The sequence below is a fragment of the Urocitellus parryii genome, chromosome 11 (genome assembly GCF_045843805.1).
Source record: "Urocitellus parryii isolate mUroPar1 chromosome 11, mUroPar1.hap1, whole genome shotgun sequence".
Classification (NCBI taxonomy): Eukaryota; Metazoa; Chordata; class Mammalia; order Rodentia; family Sciuridae; genus Urocitellus; species Urocitellus parryii.
In genome coordinates, this window is record NC_135541.1 from 51,920,599 (window position 1) to 51,947,372 (window position 26,774).

At 33.6% G+C, this 26,774-nt stretch overlaps 2 protein-coding genes and 1 long non-coding RNA gene across 11 annotated transcripts in view; 2 read left to right on the top strand and 1 right to left on the bottom strand.

Moving 5' to 3' along the window:
* Positions 1 to 17,096, top strand: part of Srsf11 (serine and arginine rich splicing factor 11) — a 35,600-nt gene extending 18,504 nt beyond the window's left edge. For 3 of the 6 annotated variants that reach the window (XM_026410031.2, XM_026410039.2, XM_026410037.2), the window contains 10 exons: positions 118 to 227; positions 1,878 to 1,970; positions 2,770 to 2,819; positions 4,650 to 4,777; positions 6,337 to 6,418; positions 10,533 to 10,664; positions 12,077 to 12,166; positions 14,783 to 14,899; positions 15,278 to 15,416; positions 15,522 to 17,096. In XM_026410031.2, the coding sequence (XP_026265816.1) occupies positions 118 to 227; positions 1,878 to 1,970; positions 2,770 to 2,819; positions 4,650 to 4,777; positions 6,337 to 6,418; positions 10,533 to 10,664; positions 12,077 to 12,166; positions 14,783 to 14,899; positions 15,278 to 15,416; positions 15,522 to 15,719 (1,139 nt within the window). In that variant the 3' untranslated portion in view covers positions 15,720 to 17,096. The remainder of the gene's footprint in view (positions 1 to 117; positions 228 to 1,877; positions 1,971 to 2,769; positions 2,820 to 4,649; positions 4,778 to 6,336; positions 6,419 to 10,532; positions 10,665 to 12,076; positions 12,167 to 14,782; positions 14,900 to 15,277; positions 15,417 to 15,521) is intronic. The other 3 variants (XM_026410041.2, XM_026410050.2, XM_026410068.2) reach the window with 3 other exon arrangements.
* A 1,419-nt stretch (positions 17,097 to 18,515) lies between these two features.
* Positions 18,516 to 22,048, top strand: LOC144249085 (uncharacterized). Its single transcript, XR_013342146.1, has 2 exons — positions 18,516 to 18,995; positions 19,520 to 22,048. It is a non-coding gene; the product is annotated as an uncharacterized LOC144249085 (long non-coding RNA).
* Ankrd13c (ankyrin repeat domain 13C) overlaps positions 20,080 to 26,774 on the bottom strand; it is a 75,323-nt gene continuing 68,628 nt past the window's right edge. For 3 of the 4 annotated variants that reach the window (XM_077791132.1, XM_026409372.2, XM_077791133.1), the window contains one exon: positions 20,080 to 22,953. In XM_077791132.1, the coding sequence (XP_077647258.1) occupies positions 22,823 to 22,953 (131 nt within the window). In that variant the 3' untranslated portion in view covers positions 20,080 to 22,822. The remainder of the gene's footprint in view (positions 22,954 to 26,774) is intronic. The other variant, XM_026409381.2, reaches the window with a different exon arrangement.

The following is a 26,774-nucleotide window of genomic DNA, read 5'->3' on the forward strand; positions in this document are numbered from 1 at the left end:
ACAATAAGTACTTTCAACAAACTCAGGTGGTGTATCAGGGAGACATTTTCTGGGTGTTTTTGTGTGTTTTCTGTTTTACAAAAAAATGTGTTCTCATGCAAGGATATTTCTCTGCAGGAGTTATTCCTGATGAGACTAAGGCTTTGTCTCTGTTGGCACCAGCAAATGCAGTGGCAGGTCTTCTGCCTGGTGGTGGACTCCTGCCTACACCTAACCCACTTACCCAGGTACTTGATCTCTTGAATTCTGAAAAGATGGAAAGAAACACAGAACTGTGGATAAAATATATTTTACTTTTTAAGTGCTCTCAATATTCTAGCACATAGAGCAATATCATTTAAAGGACTGTAGTATAATCAAATACTACAGAGACATTCTCCAAAAGTTTGTATTTAAGAACATCCTAAAAATTATAAAATATCTTTTATACATATCTCAAAACAACCTATTAGTAATTGTGGCAGGGATGGGGTGATCTTCCTCAGTATTAACACTTGAGAACATGCCATTACAAATTTGTTCATTTGATCCAGGAAGGAAAATAAAGCTGAAGTTCAAACTGCTTAAATGAAGCTTTCAATTGCCCTTTGATTTTTTTTTTTTTTTTTTTTTTTTTTTTTGCTGTTATTGTGGGGTTGGGATTAAGAAGGTGGCTTGAAAATGAAATTGAAATCTAGATTGGGATGTTTGCTTTGAGGAAAGTAAAGTTGATTAGAATAATGATTCTAACTGGTAATGCTTTAATAAGCATATTAAGAACTAACAGGCACTCTGAATTTATTTTACTTTTTGTAGTGCTGGAAATTGAATTCAGAACTTCATGAATGATGGGGAAATGCTCTACCACTGAGCTGCATCCCCAGCCAGAAAGGCATTGAAATGTCTATATTTTAACTACTCCAAGAGATTATATAGGGCTTTTAAAAATAATAGTGAATGATGTGCCTCAACTAGAAATTTATAAAAATATCCTATCATGTCATCTTTCCTGTATAAATAATTGGTTCTGTTAACTGTAGAATATGGAATCATGGAAAAGATCGGTATCTCCTGGATTTTAGATATAAATTTGATTAGTACTTAGCTTCTTGGCTTTGGTTTTGTAGTTTTGTTTGTTTGTCTTGCCTGTGGGACGATAAATGGGTAATTTCTGTGTCTTTTGGTGTATAAAATTTTATGTAATAATTATTAGTATTAACAAAGCATTTCACCTGTACTTAGTAAATACTTAAATTACAGAGTTGGATGGTTTGTATTGACCAGATAGTATATGAAACTAGATGAACTTTAAGCACAGTTCTGGTGGAGAAAGACTACTTCTAAAGTTTCAGAATTTTACAAGATTTTTGTCTGTTTAAATTACGGGCTAATCGGAATTAGGCAGGAAATAGAACCACATAGTAATTTGAACAGGGAAAATTTAATATAAAATAATAATAACTATTAGGGAAGCATTAGGGGAAATCTAATGAATACAGGAATCATAGTTTGAGAAACACTGCTGAGGCAGAAAGAATACAAGGAAGAAGCATATTTAGACCACAGGACTTAGACTCCTGTACAGATTTAGATGTCTGAAAGGGTAGTGATTTTCCTGGATTCCCCTAGAACAAACCAGGAAGCTATTCAAGGAGACGGCACTAAACTATATGGGAGGTAAAGGCCACTGAGTATCCCACATGACACTGTACGAATAATCAAGAGACACAAGAATTACTTCCTCAGTATCCTTCCAGCATTCTTAATAGGGCAGTCAGTCATTCAAGGAGAAATGAGTGATGTCTCAAGTAGCACAAGACACAGCACTTAAAGTAAGTGCTAACCATTGGTATAAGGAACAAAAAAAGCCTTAATGAACAAAACTTGAATATTTACAGATTGGCGCCGTTCCATTGGCTGCTTTGGGAGCTCCTACTCTTGATCCTGCCCTTGCTGCACTTGGGCTTCCTGGAGCAAACTTGAACTCTCAGGTACAACTTCTTACTCTATTTTTTGGCCTCCTTTCCTAAAAGTTTGTTTTATTAACTGTTCATTTGCATTTCACAAGCAGGGGTTTAAAGTAGAAAATAGATGTGTAGGTAGTTAACACAAAAATCAGTATGTCATGCAGTCAGTAACTGGGACATGCTTTTTTTTGGTACCAGGATTTGAACTCAGGGACACTGAACCATTGAGCCACAACCCCAGCTCTATTTTATATTTGAACTCATGATCCTCCTCTCAGCCTCCCAAGCCTCTGGGATTACAGGTGTGCACCACCACGCCTAGCTGATTGGGACATACTTTCATAAGTTATTTTCCTCTTGCAAATTTTTGGGTTTTATTTCGGTTTGATATGTTTTATTTTTTCATTGAAATTTAGCTTTTTTTAAAAAAAATCCTTGTTTTGTAGCAATCTTTTAATACTAAGAAGTTGGAGTTTTTTACGTGTGTATTTAAAATGTTCATTTCCCTCTTAAAACAATCAAGAAGTAATTCTGTAAAATCTAAATTGTTAGCTTTCACTCTTCATATAACTTGTTAAAGCCGTTCTATTCAGTACAGTAGCCACTAAAAAATACACTGCCACCTGTCTTTATTTTTTTAATGTGGATTGTAAAAAAATTAATGTGTAGCTTGTGTTTTATTCTGTTAGTTAGCATCATGCATAGAGCATGTTACTTTTTATAGGTTTGACAAAATTGCCCCAGTGCATTTCAGTGTACTGAGAAAATAAATAGCATCATTATTTGTTGCATGTATTCTTTACTAATTTTTTGTTTTTTGCAGTCTCTTGCCGCAGATCAGTTGCTGAAGCTTATGAGCACTGTTGATCCCAAGTAAGGGTTTTGTTTGTTTCCATTGATGATAGTGTGTGTGAATGTCTAGTGTATCATTATTTTTGATAGAAGTACATGTTCTTAAGGCATATGTTACATATTGTTTTCTAGAAATGAGGGAAATCTACAAGTAAACTCACATATTAAGGGTTTTATTTTAGTGTAATGTGGATCTTTCATAATAAATGTAAATGGCTTATACCAGGATAATAACATAATAAAGTATCCTAGAGTCAAACACAGTGGTGCACATCTGTAATCCCAGCCACTCAGGAAGATAAGGCAGAAGGCACGTTTGAGGCCAGCCTCAGCAACTTAAACCAGACCCTGCATCAAAAAGGATCAGGGCTGTAGCTCAGTGGTAAAGTGCTGCTAAGTTTAATCCCCAGTAATCCTTCCACCTCCCCCTACTTAAAGTACGTGAGTCCCTTCGTGGCACTTATGCTGTAGTCGGGAGGAAGGGCATTGATATTTTATTATAATAAAGCATGTGCATTCAACTAGGGAAAGGAACTTACTATAAAGGGAAAACTTAGTATGAAGAGCAAAGGCTATCCCTACGGATAGTAGGACTTAAAGAAGCAAAGCTGAAGGGAAAACTATCCCAAAGCAAAGTCATGCAAGTTGCATAATCAATAGCTCACACATTCTTTGGGGATTTTGATAAATGCCGTTCAAGCTATATAAATGAAATTGTTTCTTCTTAATTTGGTTTCTTCATTACCAGTAAGTGGAAGAATATGGTGGAAGGGAAGACAGAGTCTTTCAGTGAGTGACCTTTTTTCTGATAGTTAAAATTCAAACAGGGCCAGATGTAGTGGCAAACTCATGTATCTCAGCGGCTTAGGAGGCTGAGGCAGGAGGAACATGAGTTCAAAGCCAACCTCAGCAACACAGCAAGGCCCTAAGTAACTCAGTGAGACCCTTACTGTAAATAAACTATGTAAAAGGGCTGAGGATGTGGCTCAGTGGTTAAGTGCCCCTGGGCTCAATCCCCCATACCACTGCCCCCTCCCAATTCAAACATGTACCCACCATCCAACTTAAAATGTCACCAATACATTGAAGTTCTTTCTGTATCTATTTTTTATGACATTTCCCACCATTTCCTCAAATCTACTGTACTAAATTGGTGTCTATAATTTTTTTTAACATGTATGAACCACTAAGGACCATCTTTAGATCTTTAGCCTTCCCTTGATTTTTTTTTTTTTTTTTGTGTGTGTGTGTGTAACTGGAAATTGAACCCAGGGGTTCTCAATAACTGAGCCACATAACCAGCCCTTGTTATATTTTATTTTGAGACAGGCTCTCACTGAGTTACAGAGGCTGGCTTTGAATTTGTGAAGTGTCTTACCCTCCTAAGCCACTGGGATTATAGGCATGCACCACTGCACTTGGCTCCAGTCAGAATGTCATGTGTAACTTTGATGGGCCATTGTCCATTGCCTCAGTTTCTCCCCATTTGTAAACTTCAAAGTTAAAGCCCAACAAAGATATTGTAGAATTCTTTTAAAAAGTTTTTGGTTTTCAGCATTTTCATATTCAAAATTATTTATGGAAAGTTAATGTTCAGCAAGAATAAAAAGGTATTTTACTATTCCAGAATTCCAGATCTGTGTGAATCATTAAAATAGAGATGTCTATTATAAATATTCAAAACCATGCTGCTATATATCATTTGTTAAGGTTATGGAATCCCCCCACCCTTTTTTTCAAGGAATAGTTTACTGAAATTATGTTACATGAAACTAAAGTATACTACTTATTTTATAAGTGTAGGGTTGAATTTTAAAATATTTCTATGCTCGGTTCTTCTTGGTGTTTTAGGTTGAATCATGTAGCTGCTGGTCTGGTTTCACCAAATCTGAAATCAGATACCTCTAGTAAAGAAATAGAGGAAGCTATGAAAAGAGTACGTGAAGCACAGTCCTTGATTTCTGCTGCTATAGAACCAGGTAAAATATTTTTATGCAATTTTTTTGGAAATTAAACTAATATTCTTGACAAATGATGATGGCCTGCATGTAAAAATGTGTTGAATAATACTCTAGTTTTTTTTGTTTTTGTTTTTTTGATTTTTGCAAATTCTGATAAATAAAAGATCATGTAATGGAGTGCCACCCAGGCATATTTGGAAATATTTGGAGAAATTTCTGGTTGTCACACTGGTACCAACTGCATTTAGTAAGTAGAGATTGAAATGTCGCTAGACCTACTACAGTAAACAGGAGTCCCACATACTACAACACTGAACCATTCCAAAATGTCAGCAGTGCCTAGGATTAAGTAATACCTGGTATGATATTTTGGTTGTTATTAATCATTTTTATTTGTCTAGGTTGGTATAGCCTAATCAGAAGAGCCTATGAAATGCTTCTATCTTTTGTTTGAAGAAAAATCATTTGTCTTATTCTTTATAGATTCTTTTTTTTTTTTTTTTTTTTTTTTTAGTTTTAAATGGACCTCTATTTTATTTATTTATATGTAGTACTGAGAATCGAACACAGTGCCTCACACATGCTAGGCAAATGCTCTGCCATTGAGCCACAGCCCAGGCTCCTAGATTATCTTTTAATCAATTAAATTTTCAGTAAGTAGCCAAGGCCACAAGGAAAGCAGTAGAAGCTTTGGATATACAGATGGTTTTGTGTAACTCAGAACTCTTGGGCACTTGTCCTCTAAACTGCTTTTAGTTGAAAACTCATGAATAAAATGGTTTATAAATTATTTTTTTCTAAGATTTTTGGGAATTTATTGATTGGATCCTGTTAATTGAGGGTCCTAAATGTGAAAGAGGAACTTATTGTCACTTTAATGATAATCTACATATGAAAACTTCAGTGCTTTTATTTTGCTCTTCAAAGTAAGCTAGGCAAAATGGCACACATCTTTAATCTGGTGACTCAGAAGGATCACAATTTCAAGGCCAGCTTAGCAAGACCCTGTTTCAGAGTTTAAAGAATAAGAGGAGTGGGGGTGTGGCTTACTGGTAGAGTGCTCCTGGGTTCCATACTCAGTTTTGCCCCCCAGAAAAGAAAAACACATGAAAATTAAAGCAAACATTAATCTGACTGATTATAGCTGTACTTATGAAGAAATCTCAAAAAGGAAAAAAGGACTCAAACCTTCTAAAGAACAAATCAGAAATCGCCTATGAATGTGAAAGATAACCCTTTTTATTGATTTGTAGAAAATACCTTCACAGCCTTCTAATTGTGGCAAGTAAGATAGTAAAGGGAACTGTTAGCTGAGAATCAGAAATCTAATAAAAAAGATCCATCAAAAGCCTAAATTATTTGTGTCACTCTGCAAGCTTCAGCAGTGGATTATGAGATGATCACTTGTGACATAAGTATATACATAAAAGCTGAAAATTAAAGTAATAAGTAAGTAAAATAAAATTAAAGTAATAAGAAAATTCTTTGAATAACTCTTGAATGGGAGTAATTTTTCTGTTAGATTATTTCTAAATATTGGTTCCTTTTTTTTTTTTTTAAATTTAAAAAAAATCCAGATAAGAAAGAAGAAAAAAGAAGGCATTCAAGATCAAGATCACGTTCTAGGAGGAGGCGGACTCCCTCATCTTCTAGACACAGGTTAGATTGCTTTTTGAAGTCAGTTATATCTTTTACAGAGGTAGTTTCTGTGTTTCTGAATTTGATGTTTGCGGACTAGTTCCTGGTTAAAGTATATTTTGGTAACCATTGCTATTAACAGTATATGAATGAGTTCTCACACACATAAAGTGAGGAAAGATATGAATTAAATCTATGGCTCATACTGTTAAACTCAAAAATCTGTGGGTGGTCAGAAAGCCTTGGGACTTGAACATCAAAATGACTTGGTACTGTTTAAAGATCACTGGACTTGAAACTTTCGAATTGAACTCTAGTTACAACTTTTTTCTGAAACTTTTAAATTGGAAGGTGACTTGAGTAACCTGCGTATATCTAATGTATGAATATTTGCAAGTGATAACTTGCTATTTTTTATATTTTATGAATTACTGGATAAACCAGTTGATAGTATCATTCTCACTTATCTAGAGTAATACTAAATTTGTTCACTTATCTAGAGTAATACTAAATTTGTTCTTTTTTCCATATGACTTCCCTCTATAAGTATATTAGGTCTCTACAGTCCAGTTTTCAGAATCCTTTACACTTATAAACAACTGGGGACAGTGGTTTTGTTTTTACTGCTTTGCAAATCTGTAATGTTTAGCTTAAAAGAAGACAATTTATTAATAAGTGCCAAAATTTGACAGGTGATAGTTTCTATAAAGGTAATTGCCATATGGAACTGAAACCATAATAATGAACTTTTTATAAAATTCTTTTAATAGTTATCTCTCAGACTTTGAATAGAACTTTTCCGCGAGCTTAATCTTTACAAGAAGGCAAAGGCAGCTAATTCAACTCAGTCATACAAGTCCTTCTTGATACACCATTGTACTTTAGTCAGCATCAGTAGTGATTATGCATACTTTAAATATTACTCAAGAATTAATACTACTACTGCTTTAGCAGTATTCAAAGAACTAGATGTAATAAAATTAATAATTTTCACTGTTTCATCAAATCATCCTTATTAGAAGCAGCATTATCTTTCTTTTACAAGTTTATACAGAAGTACCAATGATTGGTACAGTACATTTGCCATTACTTTGATTTGTGACAAGAAAATGACAGTACCTTTCCTTATGCTATTGCATCATTAGTGCAAATATCAAGACAATGAAAAAAATTACTACTATTTTGAAAATAATTTTGACCATGTGGACCCCAAAAAAGGGTTTCATAAATTATACTTTCTGAAACATTGCATTTGATGACTTACCACCAACCATTTCAGCCATTCTTTATTTTACCTAAACTCCCTGTTCAAGTTACCTTAATTATATTCTAGTCTAAGCCCTGGCAGGGTAGTACTTAAAATTGTGATATTCAAAATAAATCAAAAATAATAAAATTGTGATATTCCAATTGTCAATTATTTCAGCTAGTTTTCAGATTTAGTACCACTTGGTTCTTATATCCTTGTGGCTTTTTCTTCTGAAACCTAGTTCATACCATGTCTATATTTAGTATCTTCATGGATTATTTTAGAAGTGTTCTGTGTGATGTCTTTTATTCCCTGTCACCCAACTTCTCCCATCTCATTCTTAGAGATGGTAATGAGAAACTTCCACTGCGTTAATGATAAAGAAGACCACAGAATAGCTTTCAGTTTATTTCCTAGTCAGTGTGACATATCTTTCCACACATTGTCATTTTCCACTTCAGAACAGTTATGAAACTACTTGCCTTACCAATGTTTTCCTTATGCCTTCATGTGTTGGCTCATCATGTTCCTTCTTCTCTAATAATACTGTTTCTTATATCTTCACTTCCCTTTGAGGAACTTCTTTCTGAAAGATATGGCTTAAATTCTACTGTTTATGTGAAGTGTTAGTACTACTCAACTATCTTAATCTTCCAAGACAGTGCTCTCTCATAGTCTGATCTCTAATACAATATATCTTTTACTGGGATTACCATAATTTGTTTTCTAAATCATATTCTTAAAATTGAGAGTCTATATCTTTTCCTTCTCCTTTCTCATTCTTTCTCAGTTAAGAACTCTAGCAGCTTTATTCCTATGTACTAAATACTATGACTCTCAAATTTTAATAATGGTATACTTTTGCTACTGAAAAATAGTATTGAAACATTTCTCTGAATTCAGCTGCATATAATATAACATAATTATTGTGAGTACAGAATCTTAGGCTTTTTTGTTTTTGTTTTGTTTCATTTTGTTTCTTGAGACAGAGTGTTACTTGTGCCCAGGCTGGCTTCAGACTCCGGGGATCAAGTGATCCTCCTGATGCCTGGACTCTAGGTGTGTGCCACCATGCCTAATATATCTTAAGCATTTTAATTATCGTGACTTTCAGCAAGCCTCTTTGTTTACACATTTGGTATACTTATCTCTAAGTTTCCTGATACTTAAATAAGTACAGTAAAAGTATCTCTTGCAATATGTTGACCTTGAAAAGTAATTGTTTTAAGCTCTAGTGATTTGACAGATTGTTGCAGTACCTTTGTTTCTTAGATTTTTCAAAATTTATTAAATCTGTGTGTTTAGAAAGTTGTAAAAATGCTCTTATAGTATTCAGTATTGCTTTCTGTTTTATACATTTTCTTAAAGCTAGAATGTTAAGATGAGATGTACTTAATTCTAACAACATTTTTTTGTTTTCCAGAATTTTTAAATCTTTTTAGAATAAAATGGTAATTCTGATGTTTCATAAGCTAATTATTTCCCTCACAATTGTTCTTAATACCTTAAGTCAGTTACTGTAGTAATTGACTAGGGGTATGCTAGTGAATAAATGTGACATATTTCCCCTGTTCTTCTGGAGGTTACAGAAAAGTAGATAAACATTTAAAAATTTCTTGGGATATGGATATGGAGGTATTATTATAAGAGATTCAAGGATGGCTGCAAATAAGTGTTACAAATAAAAGTTGTGAGTTTAATAAGGTGGTACTAATGTTTTTTTTCTTAATATTTTGTTTTAGTTGTTGGACAAAATACCTTTATTTTACTTTTATCTGGTGCTGAAGATCGAACCTAGTGCCCTGCATGTGCTAGGCAAGCGCTCTACCACTGAATCACAATCCCAGCTCCGCCTAATGGGTTTTAAGGCAGTTTGTTCAGGGACTTAATTAAAATCAAAGCTATATTAATACATCAGTAAGGGAAAATCAACTATTCTCTGAGGTAGCTGCTATTTTATTTCTTTGACTCCTGAAGAACCAGTTATCAAGGAGGTTAGATAGTACTCTTAAGAGGTGTGGCAAAGACTTTGAATACTGACCTTTTGTATTTCTAAAATGTTTCACAGAAAGCTTGATTGCTAAATGTTAAATGATCAAGACTAAACAAAGGACTACAACTTCTTTTTAATCTTAAAATAGAGGTATTAAGATAGTAGTAAAGAATTGGTGACAACATCTGAAGATTAAATAAGCTTAAAGAGAATGTGCTGGAAGAAAAGCCAAGGGGCATACAGAAACATTGGTTAAATGATAGCAAAGAGAAGATCATGTAGAGATCGTGATATGTTGAGGGGGGAAAAAAGAGCAAAAGATATAGTTAGTGAGTTGAATATGTAAGGCCTAGATTGCTTAGAGTTTCTTAAATTGTGAATTAAAGAATTGAAATATATTTCAGAAATGACTGCAACCCACTAAGTAGTCTTCATTTATAAAAAGGGATTATAATGGTACATACTTTATACAGTTATTATGAAGCCTATTTCTAAATCATATAGAAAGCCTAATATAAGTATTTGATACTAGATAAATATTTTTTTATCTGGAATGTTGGGGGGAAAATTAAAATGTCATGTACTTGTTTAAAATAATGTCAGAGAACTTGTTTTTCCTCATTCTCTAGTAGTGCTTTTAACCTTTGAGTTGTACATACAGTGGGAATAGGAAGACTGGTCTGAAATGTTGAGCAGAACATTGAAAGATGGGGAATTCAAGTGTTAAAAGGTATCCAAGATGTTTATAGGTTGAATAATGACAGCAACTGGTAAGGGAAGATTATCCCCACTTAATTCACAGTCCATATGTCTGAGGCTGATTGAAGTATTCACAGTTAAGTATTCACTAGTCTTTTTACAATATACATGTATTGCTTCTATTACATTATTAGGCGATCAAGAAGCAGGTCAAGGAGGCGATCACATTCTAAGTCAAGGAGTAGACGACGATCCAAAAGTCCAAGACGGAGAAGATCTCATTCCAGAGAAAGAGGTAGAAGGTCAAGAAGCACATCAAAAACCAGGTATTACTGATTATTAACATTGGGTAAAAATGCATGTAGATAGAGCTACACAGGGGAAGAATATACTGGAGACTTGAGGAGGCTAACATTTATTTTCTTGTCTCCCATAAACTAAAGCTTCAGCCCATAGGTGTGAATGCCTCTAAAATTTCTTTTTTCTTTTCTCTTTTTTTTTCCCCTAGGTAAAATTTCTTAGTAGTAAAAATTCTTAGCTGTCCCTTTTACTTCATTTTCTTCTTTCCACTACTGCAAAAGATTTAGTGTTGCCTGCCATTCCTTGTGGTATGCCAAAGATTAAGATAGACAGTTATGCTTCATTTCTCTTTATATGTCTCATTATTCAGTGACTTAGAAAACATGTATTATGGATCAATATGTGCCAGACATTGAACTGTACTACAAAAAGTCTCTTATCCCATGATTTGAGACCAGTACAGAGTTAAACTAAAGATTCATAAGGAAAAGAAACACCATCTTAGTGTTCATTTCCATTTACATATACTTTCAAGAACTAAGCTTTCATTCTATAGTGGCATGAGAGCTTTATCATTTGAAAAGTATATAGATTTTCATTGTTTTTTCCCTTGGTTATTTATCTTTGGTAAGCATATAACTTGACAGTGGGAATAGAGGAGATAGGAATACTGGGTATTCAACTCATAATGGGATTATGTCACTAAATGGATTATATGTTAATCTAGTCAAACAAGACTGCATATTGGAACAATTATCTTACACAGAATTGGGCATTCTTTCCTCAAGAATTTTCTGTGTATTAGGAGAGTAATAATTGGAGAAAGACTGTGATGGTTGCCATGTACATTGGAAAAAGATGGAGAAGTGACTAGAATATTACATTATGAAACATTTAACTTGACTTTGTTAGGACCGCGGTATCAGATTGAAGCCAGCTTTAGTAATTTATTGACCAACTTAATGAGAGCCTGTCTTAAGAAGGGATAGGGCTGGGGTTATAGCTCTGTGGTAAAGCCCCCCTTGGGTTCAATACCTAGTTGACCACCTCCCCCATACACAAAAGGTACTAACCATGCAAAACATGACTGTAGTTTGAAATATCTCCAATAGAGGTACATGATCAATTTGTGGAAAGCATACCCTGAAACATTTTAGGAAATTGATAATTGTCACTTAAGAATTAGGTGATAGCCAGTTGGATGAAAAGAAGATCAATGCTAGAGCAAGATAACCAGAGAAGGAATGGGATGAAATAGAGAATATATAGTGAAAAGATTACCATACAACAGCAAAGGGGGGATACTTTGATCCCTAATAGTTGAGGATAGGATGTTTTTAAGAATGTGGTTAGATTTGATTGTACTTTTGTTTTCATTTGTAATACTCTATATATTGAAGTCTTAATTATACATTCTTACATTATGTTTATTTATTAGAGATAAAAAAAAGGAAGACAAAGAAAAGAAACGTTCTAAAACACCACCAAAAAGTTACAGCACAGCCAGACGTTCGAGAAGTGCAAGCAGGTAAGATGGCATCCTGAATTCTTTGCATATTTTTACTTTAAGGTTATCAGAAGACTGTGAATGTAAAATATGCTTCAGAACATTAATACTCCAGTGTGACAAAAGGAAGATTTTACCAAAATTCAATGTTTTTAAAGGCAATTTGTGAAGAGCAATCTGAAGTTTATCGTCTTGTAGCATCGAGTGTATTTAAAAATAATGTGGAATTTAGCCATGTCAGTGCCTGTCTTTTTTTTTTTTTAAGTTCTAGATGAACACAATACTTTTGTTTAATTCATTTTTATATAGCACTGAGGATCGAACCCAGTGCCTCACACATACCAAGCAAGCACTTCACCACTGAGCTACAACCCCAGCCCCAGTGTTTCTATTTTAATGTGAAATTTTAATCCCTAAAGCGTATCAAATTGTTATATTAAATTAGTTTTATTAAGAGTTACATTTGCTGTATCCACATATTAGTACTCAAGAATATTACCTTTTTATATTGTGGCATTGATAAATTAAGGGAAGACAGTGGAAGTTCTGATTTGTATCATTTTTAGATTTTAAAACTCTGTTTTTTAAATTGTCATAATGAAAATTAAAAGTGTCACAAACTTTTCCCCACATAAAATGTATTTCATGCTTAACTTGGATTTTTGTGATCTTAATAAGGACTGGCCATACTTAATATTGTTTCTTTCAGATATTATTTATGCTTTACTTCAGTGTTTGATACCTTATGTCATATTTTTTAAAACTCAAAAGTGGATAAAAGACTTAAAAGAGCCAGAGCCAAAACTGTAAAACTTAAAACAGAAGTAAATTTCAATGACCTTGATTGGCAGTGGTTTTCTACGTAAAGACACCAAGGGAACAAGCACAACAGAAGAAAAATTACAAAGGAAAAACACCAGAATCGCAAATTTTTAACTCTCAAGGAAGTTAAAGTCTGCTCATGGAGTGCAAGAAGATATTTTTAATGTATAGACCTGATAAGGAATTTATATCTAGAACATATAAAAAATTCTTAGAGCTTAGCAATAGAAAGGCAGATAACCCAAGTAAAAACTAGTCAAAGGATCTATGTAGGCGCTTCTCCAAAGTATGCAAATATAGTTCATAAGTACATGAATAATCTTCAACATTTTAGCCACCAAGGAAAGGAAGTCAGTCACAATGAAATACCACTTCACACCCACAAGGATTATTGTGATCAAAAAGATAAATCAATGTTAGTGAGGAATTAGAAAAAATTGGCAATAGCTCTGGGGAAAACAGGCTGGCACTTTCTTAAAAAGTTAGAACAGAGGTTTTTAACCCTGCAGTTTTACTACTACAGATTGAAAAAAAAAAAATGCACTCATGTAAATGCTTGTAAAAAAAAATTTATAGCATTATTCATGATAGCCAGAAAGTCAGTGCAGATGTCCACTAACAAACAAGTGGATAAACAGATGTTCTAATACAGTAGATTATTTGGCATTAAATAAAAATAATATGAATGAACATTGAAAACAGGCCAGAAGCCAGTCATGGAAGTCATGTGAGTGGTTCTATTTATATGAAAAGTCTAAACTAGGCAGATATTAGAGATCAAAACTTGGTAAAGGGAATAGGATTTCTGCGGATCTGAATGAGAATGTTCTTGCAAAGTATGCTTACAGAAGAAAGAAAAGGAAACAAGGTTTAAGTACCAAAAGGAATACAATATCATCAAGTCTGAGGGACAGGTGGCAAAAAGCCATAGGAGATGAGAAGTATAGCATATGTTTTCTTGCCTTAAAAACCAAAGAGGGACTGGAGCTGTAGCTCAGAGGCAGAACTTGTACTTAGTATACACAAGGCCCTGGATTCAGTCCTCAGCACCAAAAATAATAGAAAATTAATTAAAAAAAAAAAAAGACTTTTACCTATTGGTTATATATACCTTATCTCTTGAGTAGACCATTCTAAGTTAAAATATTTTTTGTTTTTATTAAATACTTACTTTGCAGCGATACCTCAATATATTGAGGGGCACAGAAATACAAAACATTTCTTCCACGTAAAGATTTTGTAGTATCAGCTAGCTACACAGAACAGTAGCAAGAAGTATAACATTCATATTCTTGACAAACTTAGTAAATATTCGATGAATAAATGTTGATTGCTTTGCACATGGTCATCTTTCATGTCCAATAACTTAAGAATTCAGGAGCTTTTTTTTAAAGCCACAATAAAAAGTAGGTGAAAACCGTCCTAAAAATAATTGTTTAAAGCAGAGTTGGTGGGGCAGATTTTGCTGGGATGTAGGGAGTCTATATAACTAATACTTGGCAACTCTACTTTTCTGGATTTCATCTAATGATTTAGAAGCTTAATTTTTGTGTATTAATGACTGCCTTCCCAAAACATTATTGAATTATCCTAAATCTGTTCTAGCCACCAAAGATATGAATCTAAAACTAAATTTCCTCCATAATAGGTTGAATTTTTCTTGCTTGCATTAGAACTTTTGTTAATCAGTTCTTTCTTAAGCCTAAGAGTGCTTCTGTTCAAAACAGTTTTGTGAAACAGGTCTTACATTATTAGAATCATGTTATAGAAGTTCCCAGTGGAGCTAATTAGATCGCACTGTATTTTAAAGTCTAGTTTGCACGTTTGTGTTTCTAGAGAGAGACGACGAAGAAGAAGCAGGAGTGGAACAAGATCTCCTAAAAAGCCTAGGTCTCCTAAAAGAAAATTATCTCGCTCACCATCCCCTAGGAGGTAAAAATGTTAATTGTCTTGATCTAGCCTTTATGATTTTCAGAAGTTCTAAAGATTTTTAAATTGTCTTTGTTTTTTATAACCTATGTATTTTTTTCCTTTTGGGGTATTGAAAGTGTTTGAGAAGGTATCTTACATTCTCTTTATATTCTTGAGACTTAAACACTTCTTAGAATTGATCATTTTAGACCTCTAATCAGATCTCCCCGTCTTCTTGCCTGTGGTATCTGTGTACACATTGATGCCTTTATTGTCCAGTTTTGAAATTGGATCTTTGCTGTCCTCTTTTTATCTTGTGGAATTAAAACATTGCTCATATTCAAGGGTGAAACTTCCTTTAAAGGATCTTTTTTGAGCACATTTTAACTGTCATTCTAGACATAAAAAGGAGAAGAAGAAAGATAAAGACAAAGAAAGAAGCAGAGATGAACGGGAGCGATCAACAAGCAAAAAGAAAAAGAGTAAAGATAAGGAGAAGGACCGGGAAAGAAAATCAGAGAGTGATAAAGATGTAAAAGTATGTATACAAACTGATTTAGTTTGGAATTTGGAGTGGTGTTTGTGCTTTGAAGAAATTCTTTTTCTTTGAAGAAACTTACTTTTATTATTCTCCTTGGCAAAGCAGGTTACACGGGATTACGATGAAGAGGAGCAGGGGTATGACAGCGAGAAAGAGAAAAAAGAGGAGAAGAAACCAACAGAAACAGGTTCCCCTAAAACAAAAGAATGTTCTGTAGAAAAGGGAACCGGTGATTCACTAAGAGAATCCAAAGTGAATGGGGACGATCATCATGAAGAAGACATGGATATGAGTGACTGAGTACTGCCTCTGTGGGAGTCCAACTGTATACATGCATCAGTGTCATTCCTTTGTGTGATTTATTAATGCTGTATTTGTTCATCTCAATCCTAGATGTATACAGCTGAGTTATAAATGGTTATAAAGCTCCTGATATTGATATTAGTTATTTACATCAAAAAGCTTTTAGAAAATGGTACATGGGTAACCAGCTCTTGTCGTGGTGAAATCTGATTGAGTAACCAAGCAGTTTTACTATTCTGGTGCTGCTTCATAACAAAAGTGAAAAGCTGCATGCATCTACAGCAGGCATGGATTGTTTATGTTGTATGATCTCCTTTATTACGTAAGTTCACTTATAGTATTTCTAGAATTTGATTCATTGCCGTAATAGAGCCATGTAGGGAATGCACTGATTGCATGTTATTGTGGCAAGAATATCCTAAATGTCATTAAAATCCTCCAACATGATGGATCTACTTATGGTCTTGTTTGTTGACATGACAAATTAACATTCTTAGAGTTACATCTGGAAATGAGCATTTGAAATAGATAATCCTATAAGCCTTGTGGCTCAATTTTTGTGGCTTTTGTTTAACTTTTGAAAGGTTATATATGCACTAACCTTTTTTTGATGGCTAATTAGGCTTTAATTACAGAAACAACATTTCAAATAAAACTGTCTTTGGCGGTGAGTAAATAGCAACATTTTGAAGTAGAGTTGTGTACTTTTTCATGGGTGTTTGGGAATTTTTTTTCCTAACGTAATTTATTCCATATCTACATCAGTGAAAGTTATCCGCCTATCCTGAGTCCATCTGTAAAAGAAAGTTGTATCTTGTCCTGATTTTCAATTTTTTTTTTGTTTTAAGCTCACTTATGGAAAAAAGGGTAGTGCATTTTAAATTGACCTTCGATGCTTTTAAAATAAGATAGATCTACTTGATAATGTACTTTTATTTGATCTCAAGTTGTACAAAACCAAGAAATTTTGTGTTACTATTACTATAGTAGTAATCTTAATGCACACAGTGATTCCATGTTATATGCAAAGTAGTTAGGCAACTGTTTTCTTAGTTACAGGAGTTTCAGGCTTCACTTTTGTGCAGTAAAAACAAAAGTAGGCTACAGTCTGTGCCATGTTGATGTACAGTTTCTGAAATTGTTTTACAAGACTTTGATAATAAAACCCTTAAACTTATGTTCATGTTCCTGTAAAACTGTATTTGTATTTATTTACATTATTGAATGTAAGACATTTACCTCATTCATTTTACCAATTTCTCTTTCTATCCACATTTAAATACAGTAACAATGAAATCCATCACCTTATGCTGGTATTTGCCATCAGAATTGTCAAATAATTGAATTTCTATCTAAAACAGTCTTGATATAACTTTCTCATATTTTGGATATGGGAATGGGGTTGGATTACACCATGAACTTTAGGATAAACAAATGATCCACTTATAATCTAGTAAATTTATATTTTCAGTGAAATAATGTTTGCCTTTTCTGAAATAATATAGAAACTGTCAATGATATGTATGCTGTACAGTACTAAATAGTATATTTATTCGTTTATGAAATTAGGAGTGTTTGGCTAGGATTAAAGAAAGTTGAGACTTGGAGTTGTAGTTTTATCCAAGTTTTCAGTAAAATTTGATTTTTTTAAAAACACTGTTCTAAAAGTTGAAATGCCATATAGAAAAGCAGCATTTTTATAGTTTGTAGTAACTTTTTAAGATTTTATCAGAAACTTGTTTATGGCAAGTATAAGAAATACTAGAAATGGTCCAAATAATCACTGATTTTTTTTTTAAGTGCAAATGACATTTTAAATTTAGAAAAAATGTCTAGTAAAGGTTGACCCATGTGATGTGACCATTTTTTATAAGTCAAAAAACCATACTGGCAGTTTTATGGGGTAAAAAATATTCAAAATCTGTCTCCCCCAATTGTACTCTCTGGATGCAAATATATTCTTTTCTAAAGGGATTTAAAAATGGGGATTTTAAAATAGTGCCACTGACTTAAGATGCTGCAGTGAAGGAAGTTATATTTAGGATATTTTTCAGTAAACATTCTGCACAAAGGTAGTGTTATACTGGGACACATCGTTTTTAACAGATGAGGTAACCAGTTGAAATAAAGTGAACACTGCCTCCACACCAAGTTTTGTTCTGTATTTGGTAGTAAAATGATCTAAAAATAAAAGTGGTTTTGTTAGAAAAAAAAAAATGTTTGTTCTTATTTATTTGCTTAAATTCTGTAGGTAATTAGAGTAGTGTCTGTAGGAGGAGACTTGTCAAGGGTTTGCTTTATGTTGACCTGTGCACATTAGTTGGTTGGGGGGGAATTGTATCGATAATCAATATCAATCAACAGTAGATGCTGTTTATGGTTTTTGAAAAACTGTAGTAATTTAGGCCAGGCACAGTATAATCTCAGGAGGACCACAGTTTCAAGGCCAGCCTGGGCAAATTAGACCCTATCTTAAGTCTATGAAAAATAAAGGGGTCTCAGGATGTAGCTCAGGGTAGTTCATTCCCCAGTACTAAAAATGTTATTTAGGTGGTAATGTTAAAGCAAAAACACTGACATAGGGCATATACATATGTATTGAGCAAGCTGTGTTGCCCTTCTATATTTCCATTATGATGTTAACCATTAAAGATAACAAATGTAAACAGTAAAGGAAAAAGCCAGTACTGTAACAGTAAAAACTAATTTTTAACCTTGGAGCTGCGTCTTACAACTCAGGTTCGCACAGTATTATCAGTAAATCTAGTACTGAATTGGGTAACAGATAAAGATCCATACTGTTTGAAGATTGATGCTCTGGTTTTTTAAACTGGAATTGAGGTTTCTGTCTTTGGTCTCAAAAACTTAAGCATCTCATCCTTGGTTCTAAATCAAGTCCATATTTTGTGTTATAGTTGAATGTGGGTGTAATGGAATTGCTATTGCTACTGGAACTTTGTTTTATAAACATCCAGAATTCATTCATTCATTACTAAGAAGAGTGTTAGCATAGCAAAAGTAATATTTTCCTAAATGTTTTCTTCATACTGATTAATTTTGTATCTGATAAGTGGATTTAGACATTATTAGCAAAGTAATTTAGGCCCTGTGGGAATATTATTAATATTCTCATTGTATAGTATTAGATATTTAGCATTTACAGATAAAAAGAAATGTCATCAGACCCTTTAAGAACTGAAAATTTGTAAAGGACTTCTTTTGGTTTGTGTTTTGCAGTACTGAGGATCATACCCAAGACCTCCGGCATGTTAGGCAAGTACTATATCACTAACTACATCCCCTGCCACTGACAGAATATTTTTCAATGACTATTTAATAAAGTCTTTATTTAAAAAATACTGACATCATTTTCAAAATCTGAAGCTCATTTTTGTAGTGCACTATCACTAAAATTGGTATGATGCTTCTTATAAAAGCTAGCTAGAAGCTGGAGTATATACCTGTAATCCTAGCAACTAAGGAGGCTGAGGCAAGAGAATGCAGTTTGAGGCCAGTCTCAGCAACAGCAAGATCCTGTCTCAGAGGACAGAGGATGTAGTCAATGGTAAAGTGCCCCTGGGTTCAGTCCCCAGTACCTAATCCTTCCTATTAAAAAAAAAAACTAGCTGAAGTGATTGGTACATAAGAAATTGAAGGTCTAGGATCACGGAATGTTTCAAATGTTTACTGTTAAGTTATTCTAAACTATACTCGATTCGAATTTAAATGTTCAATTATTTTAAACTGTAGTCAAAGAAGCAAAACTCCTAGTTTTTTGTTATTTTGTGTTTTAACAGGGATGGACCTTGATTGTGTGAGACGATTAAGCAGTCTCAGTAAGGCTTTTGTCTTTACACCTGATGCTGCAATTTAAAGTCCACAGGCAGCTGGAAAGTGAAGATTTGTGACTGTAAGAATAAGTTGGAGCTAACCCCAAGCACAAACTAAAACCTACAAGGATGGACTGAAACTGGTTAAGTCTTGTTACTTTTGTTCTTGGTGGCAAGGTTGTCCTGCAGAAGGCTAGAATTCTTCTCCATAGAGGTCATAAGCACATACAACTGGTTCAAAATTCTGAAGAGCTGAAGTAGAATCCAGGAGGAGCAGATCAACCACAATATGTATGAAAGTATAGCAACTTTGGTAAGGATGTATTTTGTTAATTTTAGAAAACAGCGAAGGCATACTGTATCCACTATTAATCTGAGATATTTCACCCTAAGCATAGGCTATTTTAAAGGCTAGCATACAAGCAAGCCTTTGAATTTACCTGAAAATTCTTACTCCCAAGTTTTTACAAGCACATTGCTTGCCAAAAAAAAAAAAAAAAACATAAATGAGGAAAAGGAAGCATCCCTTAATTGTTTACAGACAATATTTATTCCAGTCCTTTCATGGCCTCAAAAATGAAACAGTATATTCAGGATATTCATCTGATCTGATACTTAATGAAAACTGGAGAGAAGCTTGCTAAATCATTATTCACCTTCTGCCAAGATGTGAATAATGAGCTGTATGTGCATAACAGTGTGAAAACCCACTAATAAGTGTAAATGAAGCTTAATACCAATCTGAGCAGAAGGAAACTGGTTTTTCAGCTTCTATCAGCCGAGAGACATGTCAATTTCCAAAGCATCATTATGTACTTAAAACCCACAACAATCAGGGAAATCAGCTTTTTGTTTCCCTTTTATGAATTTTGAGAATTCTACAAAGGGCAAATTGTCTCATTAGAACAATTTCTTGAGGACAGAAATTCTAAATACCACTTAGTGGCAGCAGTATCAGCCATGTCTAAATGTTTATTTGACTGTTTTATGCCCCCAACCCCCAACTCAGTTTATAAGTTTCTAAAATCACAAGCAGAAGACAATTTTATAAACCCACATTATAAAATCTTGATTTTTGTGTGAAATTATCAAAATATATGGTGCTGTGATCTATTTTAAAATAGCATACAGCTTCATTCATTAACTGCATTAAGGAGCACATTTTGAAAATCTAATATTGTGAAAAGTTTATTTGCATTATTCTTTTTTCCACCATCATAATAGATATTGACATTTGTTTGTTCTTCACGATCAGAAGACATTTTGGAATGGACAATTTGTTTCTACTATTTCTTAAAGAAAAAGTATTAAATACAAAATCCAAGTGCAAAAGTTTTCAGTAGTCTTCCCACCTCCAGTGTACCCCAGCATAACTGTGACAGCTGTTAGGAAATTGATAAATCCCAATCTGCAATTTACCATGTCATTTACCATGTCTTTTCTCCTCTCCAATTAGTCTGCACTTATGCAAAAAAATCTGCAGTATATTCCTGAAAGTATACCAGATTCCTACAAAGTGAGGGAGCCTAAGAGCAACAGTAGCCACTGCCATTTAGAGTCTTAAACCCCATAATAACCAAAGACGGGATATTTCAATCACTTGGTGTACAGCCATTCCCTAAATGTAAGTGATCAACTTCTGTTCAGCAAAGCTAGCTCTCCGGTTACCAATTCTTTCCTCAAAATTCAACAGACCCACATACGATAGTGATTAGGTCTTTGAATTTTTAACTATGAATATTTTTCTGCATTATAAAATGTATTTATTAAAAGGTCAATTGGTATGTATGGAAGATGCAGTTTTAAAGATGTTTATCATAAAAAATTTTCTTATGGTTGATAACTTTGAGTTTTCAAATAAATCATCTCTTCAATAAAGGTCTCTAAACTCATTTCAAATTACCTAAAATTCTGGAAGAAGTTTTAACTACTGGACACTAAAAAACTTGACAGATGCATTCTTGACAAATTCATCAGGACAAAATTTTTTAAAAATTAGCTAAGCTCTTTAATACATGATACTTTATGACTGTTATACATTAGTCTCCCTAATTTATTTTCATTTTTGGACCTTCAAACCATCTTGGAATAAATACAAGAAATTTTAAGTCAAAAAATGAGTAATGCATGATTTTAACATTTTGGAGACAATTAAAATCAAATATTTTCCTGTGATCAAAAAAAATAAACAAAAGGTATTGTCAATCTTCCATATGCTTCTGGACTTTAGCTTGTAACAAATATATTCTGTTAGCATATAAAATGTTTTTACCTTACTTTAGGGCTGTCCAAAATATGTGGGTCGTCTTTTAAAATTGACACCAATGATCCACATTCCACTAAAAACAAACAAAATCATCAGACTTATATGTACTTATTAGGAAGCAAGTTTAAAAATTTGGAATTTGTTTAAAGTGCTGAGATTTAGAAGAGGACTATCTATAAGCATGCTAACCGTACCTTATCATGAACATAACAAGGACTCTTAAACTTAAGTTTTGGGGGAAAAAAAATAGAAGTTCTATGAAAAGAAGATTAGTAACAAACATTTTCCATTGAAGAAAGAATTCAGGTAAAAACAAATAGCACCACAATGAATTGCACTAAGGTGCTAAAGGAGGTACCATATTCCCTGCAGAGTGAACGCTCCCTCTGAAATGTATTGCAACATATAAATGCAATTGTTTTGTTTAATGGTTACCATTTGGTTCATTCATCTACAGAAAACTGCATTCCTTCTAGTTCATTATACTGAACAAACATTCAATTTACTGAACTATACATAATGTTACATAGTTTACATTTTATGAAAACAAAGCTTAAAGGAATATTTATAAATGTCACCTTGAATATAAGATGACAGGTTTTAAAGGGCGTCAACATCTCTTAAGACATTTAATTTATGTTAATGGTCCAGGAGTGTTTTAGATATAGATATATAGATATATTTATATGCATATATATTTCAACAAGTGTAAAAAGTTTTAAAAACAAATCACAGCACTCATAGCTGCTTTACATACGAAGGTCTTAGGGTTAAGGTGTCAAACTATTACACTTATAATAAGTATATTTTTAAAAAGACTGAAAATGGCACATCAGGAAAATTGCTAAAATTCATATTAGAGGCCCATTTCTTTATCATTACTGATGTGTCAATTCAATGTGTAATTCCCTTTTCTTTGTCCCTTCATTTGTCCCTTCTATTTGGATTGACCTCTGGGGTATCTCCTTGTTTTTCCTTGGTTAGATGGCATATTTTCATGTCAGTTAAAGGTCAGGAAAGCGGCTTGGATCTTCCTTGTAGTCATCAGGTATAGTAAAGATGGAGCCATCAAATTCATCATATCGAAACTCTTGAAAAGTCACAGTGGCTGTGATAGTGGGAAACACAGGTATATCTGTGGACAGAATAATCAATGATGACAAGTCTATACTTTATAAATTGGACAAACCTAAATATATGTCTAATTCTGAGCATGTGTGTTTTGGGGAATGGTTGGGATAATGATGATGAAGAGAACAACACTGAGATTTGAGAATTTTAAGATCCCATTTCTTCCCAATCTTAAGAACATAATGCCAGACTCCACAAATCTTTTCTGGAGGTAGAGAAATACCTTTCTACTTTGTGCATCCTGACATCTTTTCTTCAGATTTAGCACATTTGTTATGTTCACTTCTTGAGCTTATTTATTTTCATTCTTACTAACCTAAGTGAAATACATTATTCATTTTTTGTTTTAACACACTGAGAACAAACATTCTATCACTTAAATATGTGAGCAAAATGTTTCATCAAAGTTGGAGTAATAACATACCACACAGCCTGACTTCTAAATACAATATATTTCTGGCTGAAATTAACAGTGAAATCTAACATTAATAATGGGCAAACACAAGCTTACTTAGGGAGACCCTATCTATCCCAAAATTTACAAAGGGTTGGAGTTATAGCTCAATGGTAGAGCACCAATGAATTCAATCCCTGGTAGCAAAAATAATAATTTAAAATTTTTAAAATATGGACAAATACACTGACTTCTTAGTTTTATTCCTAATTACTAGAAACAGTAAAAATCATTAAAAAATGGGTTTTGATTCTGACAAATCATTTTACTATGAACCTCAAGAGATTTCATCTGTAATACCTGAAACTCCCTTAAAATTCTGAAATAAGTCTATACATGCTAATTCAAACATCTGGTTAAAGACACATGAGTTAAAAAAAAAAAAAAAAAGTTTTCCTCTGGATTGGTACCAATGAGCTACATCTTCAACCCTTTTTTTATTTTTTATTTTGAGACAGGTCTCACTAAGCTACCCAGGTTGGCCTCAAATTTGTATTCTCCTGCCTCACTCTCAACTCACTCAGATTACAGGTGTACACCACAACACCTGGCAAAAGACATATAATAAATTAACTTATACTGATATAAACCTAGTATTTTTTTCTTTGCAGAAATATTCTCATGTTAAAAAAAAAAACTTGGACAAATAAAAATCAGTATGAGAAGAACTATGAATTTCCAGTTATTTCTGGGGAAAAAATTACCTGTGCCTACCATGTACAGATGCTGTTCATGTACAGCAAACTGAAGCTCAATGCCTGGGTTATTTTTGTAAGGCTTGTGAGCTTAATAGGATTCACATTGTTAAATTATGGGGGGGGGAATATTCCTTGAACTGAAAATTACATGAAAGTCAAATTCAATGTTCACAAATACTGGGACACAATAGACAAATTCATTTACATATTGTCTCCAGCTGCTTTCTTTCTCTTTAACAAAAGACTTAAGTATGTGACAGAAGCCAAGTATTTATCATCTTTCAAACAAAGTATTGCTGAACCCCCTTCTCCCCCTGCCCTCCCTGGTTCCAGGCATTGGATATATATCAGTAAACAAGAAACAAAAGCCATGCATTATGGAAATTATACTCTGGTTGGAATAATCAAATAGGTAAAAATTAAGTGTGATAATTATCTAGAGAAAATATTAAGCCTGGTGGGAGAAGAGTGTCCCAGTGTAAGAATGGTTGTATAAAGTGAAAGGAAAACCTCAGTGAAAGGATCTTTCAGCAAAAAACAGATCAGAACAAACCATGCAGTTGCCAAGAGGATGAAAATTCCAAACAGAAGGAACAATAAGTTTTTAAAAAGCCCTAAAAGAAAAGTGTGTGGTTCTGGGAACAGCAGAGGTGGCTGGTGTAGTTGCAGCCAAGTGAATGAGGGTAGGGGAGAAATAAGTAGTCAAATTAGATGGGGTTTGCCAGACCAAGTTAAAGCCTTTGCTTTTACTCTGGATGAAATAAAAAGCAAATGGAGATTATGACCAGACTAGTTGTGTACAGTATGTTTTAGCAGATATGGTGAGAATATAATGTAAAGTGACAGGAGTAAAAGGAGAGACAGCCAGAGAGGAAGAAATCCAAGATAGTACTCTACCCAAGAAGAGGAAATTTGAATCTCTCTCAGTCATTTACTGAGACACTAATTCCAAAAATGTCAAACAGATTTAGATAAAAACTAAATTTAACAATGTGAATATCAATAATAAACATAGAGTAGAAGAGATAAATCTGCAATGAAGTAAGGAAGTGACCTTCTTTTTAAGATCATTACAGGTTTACATGCAACTGTAACTAATAATACAGAAAGACCCCAAATACCCTTTATCCAAAGGTAGCATCTAACAAAAATACATTATGAAAAACTGGACACCGACAGACAATACAGTAAAAGATGTTTAATATTTCCATCACCACATGTTGGTCTCAAGTTAGATGTTTTTATGTTTCCTTTTTATAGCCACATTCATTTTCCTCATGCTCCATGCTTTCCTTAATCCCCGACAACCACTAAACTTAATTTTCTTCTTTTTTGGTACCTAGGATTGAACACAGGGGCGCTCAACAACTGAGGCACATCCCCAGTCCTTTTTAATATTTTACTTAGAGACAGGGTCTCATTGAGTTGCTTAGCGCCTCGCCATTGCTGAGGCTGGCTTTGAACTCGTGATCCTTCCTGCCTCAGCCTCCCAAGAAGCTGGGATTACAGGTGTGGGTCACTGCACAGTTTAAATTCCTCATTTCTATAAGATTTTTCACTTCAAACACTTTTTAAATCAATGGAATTATACAGTATAAGACCTATTGAGTTGTTTCATGTATTAACAGTACATTCTTTTTCTTTCTGAATAGTATTCCTTGGTATAATGAGCCATAGACATTTATAATTTTAATTTTTGGCTATTACAGATATAGCTGACATGAAATAAACATTTATGTACAAGTTTTTGTGAACATAATCACTTTTCTGATAAATGTATAAGAGTAAAACTGCTTGATTGTATACAGTAGTTGCAAGAGAGTTTTTAAGAAACAGACAAAATATTTTTCAGAGTGGCTATACACACCATTTTTACATTATCATCAGTAATGTAAGAGTGACCCTGTTTCTCCACACCCTGACTCACAAATGTCTGGTGTTGTCATAGTATCTTTATTTTAGCCATTCTCTTAGCTGTAAGTGATATATCACCCCAGTTTTAAAATGCATATCCCCAAAACTAATGATAACCAACATTTTTCATGTGCTTATCCTCTATGTATCTTCTTTGGTAAACTGTTTCTTCTCTTCATGTCTTTTGCCCTTTTCTAATTGGCTTGTTTTGTTACTGATGAGTTTTCAGAGTTCTTGACATATTCTAGATATTAATGTTTTAAAAATATTTTCTCCCACTCTGTAACCTGTTTTCTTACTCCTACACTTTTCTAGGGAAAAAATTAACTTTTGGTAAAGTCTGATTCATTGATTATTCCTTTTATGAATCATGCTTTTAAAAAAATTAATAACTCTTTGCCTAAATACAGATTCCTAATAATGTGTTGTTTATTTCCTAGAAGTTTTACGTTTTTTATAGTTACAATTATTTTAGGTCCAATTATCCATTTCAACTTTTGCCTAAAACAAAAGACTTAGTCACAGGTTCTTTTTTGGGGGGCGAGGGGGGGGGCGGCAGTTGGATATCCAGTTACTCCAGCATTATTTGTAGTTATTTGTAGGAAAGACTAGGTTTCCTCCTTTGAACTGCTTTTCAAAATCAGTTGGCTACATTTTATAAGGATTCCCTATTCTGCTATGTGGATCTATATGTATATCCCTCAGCTGATTTCATATGTATTGATCACCATAGTTATATAATAAATGACCAAAACAATG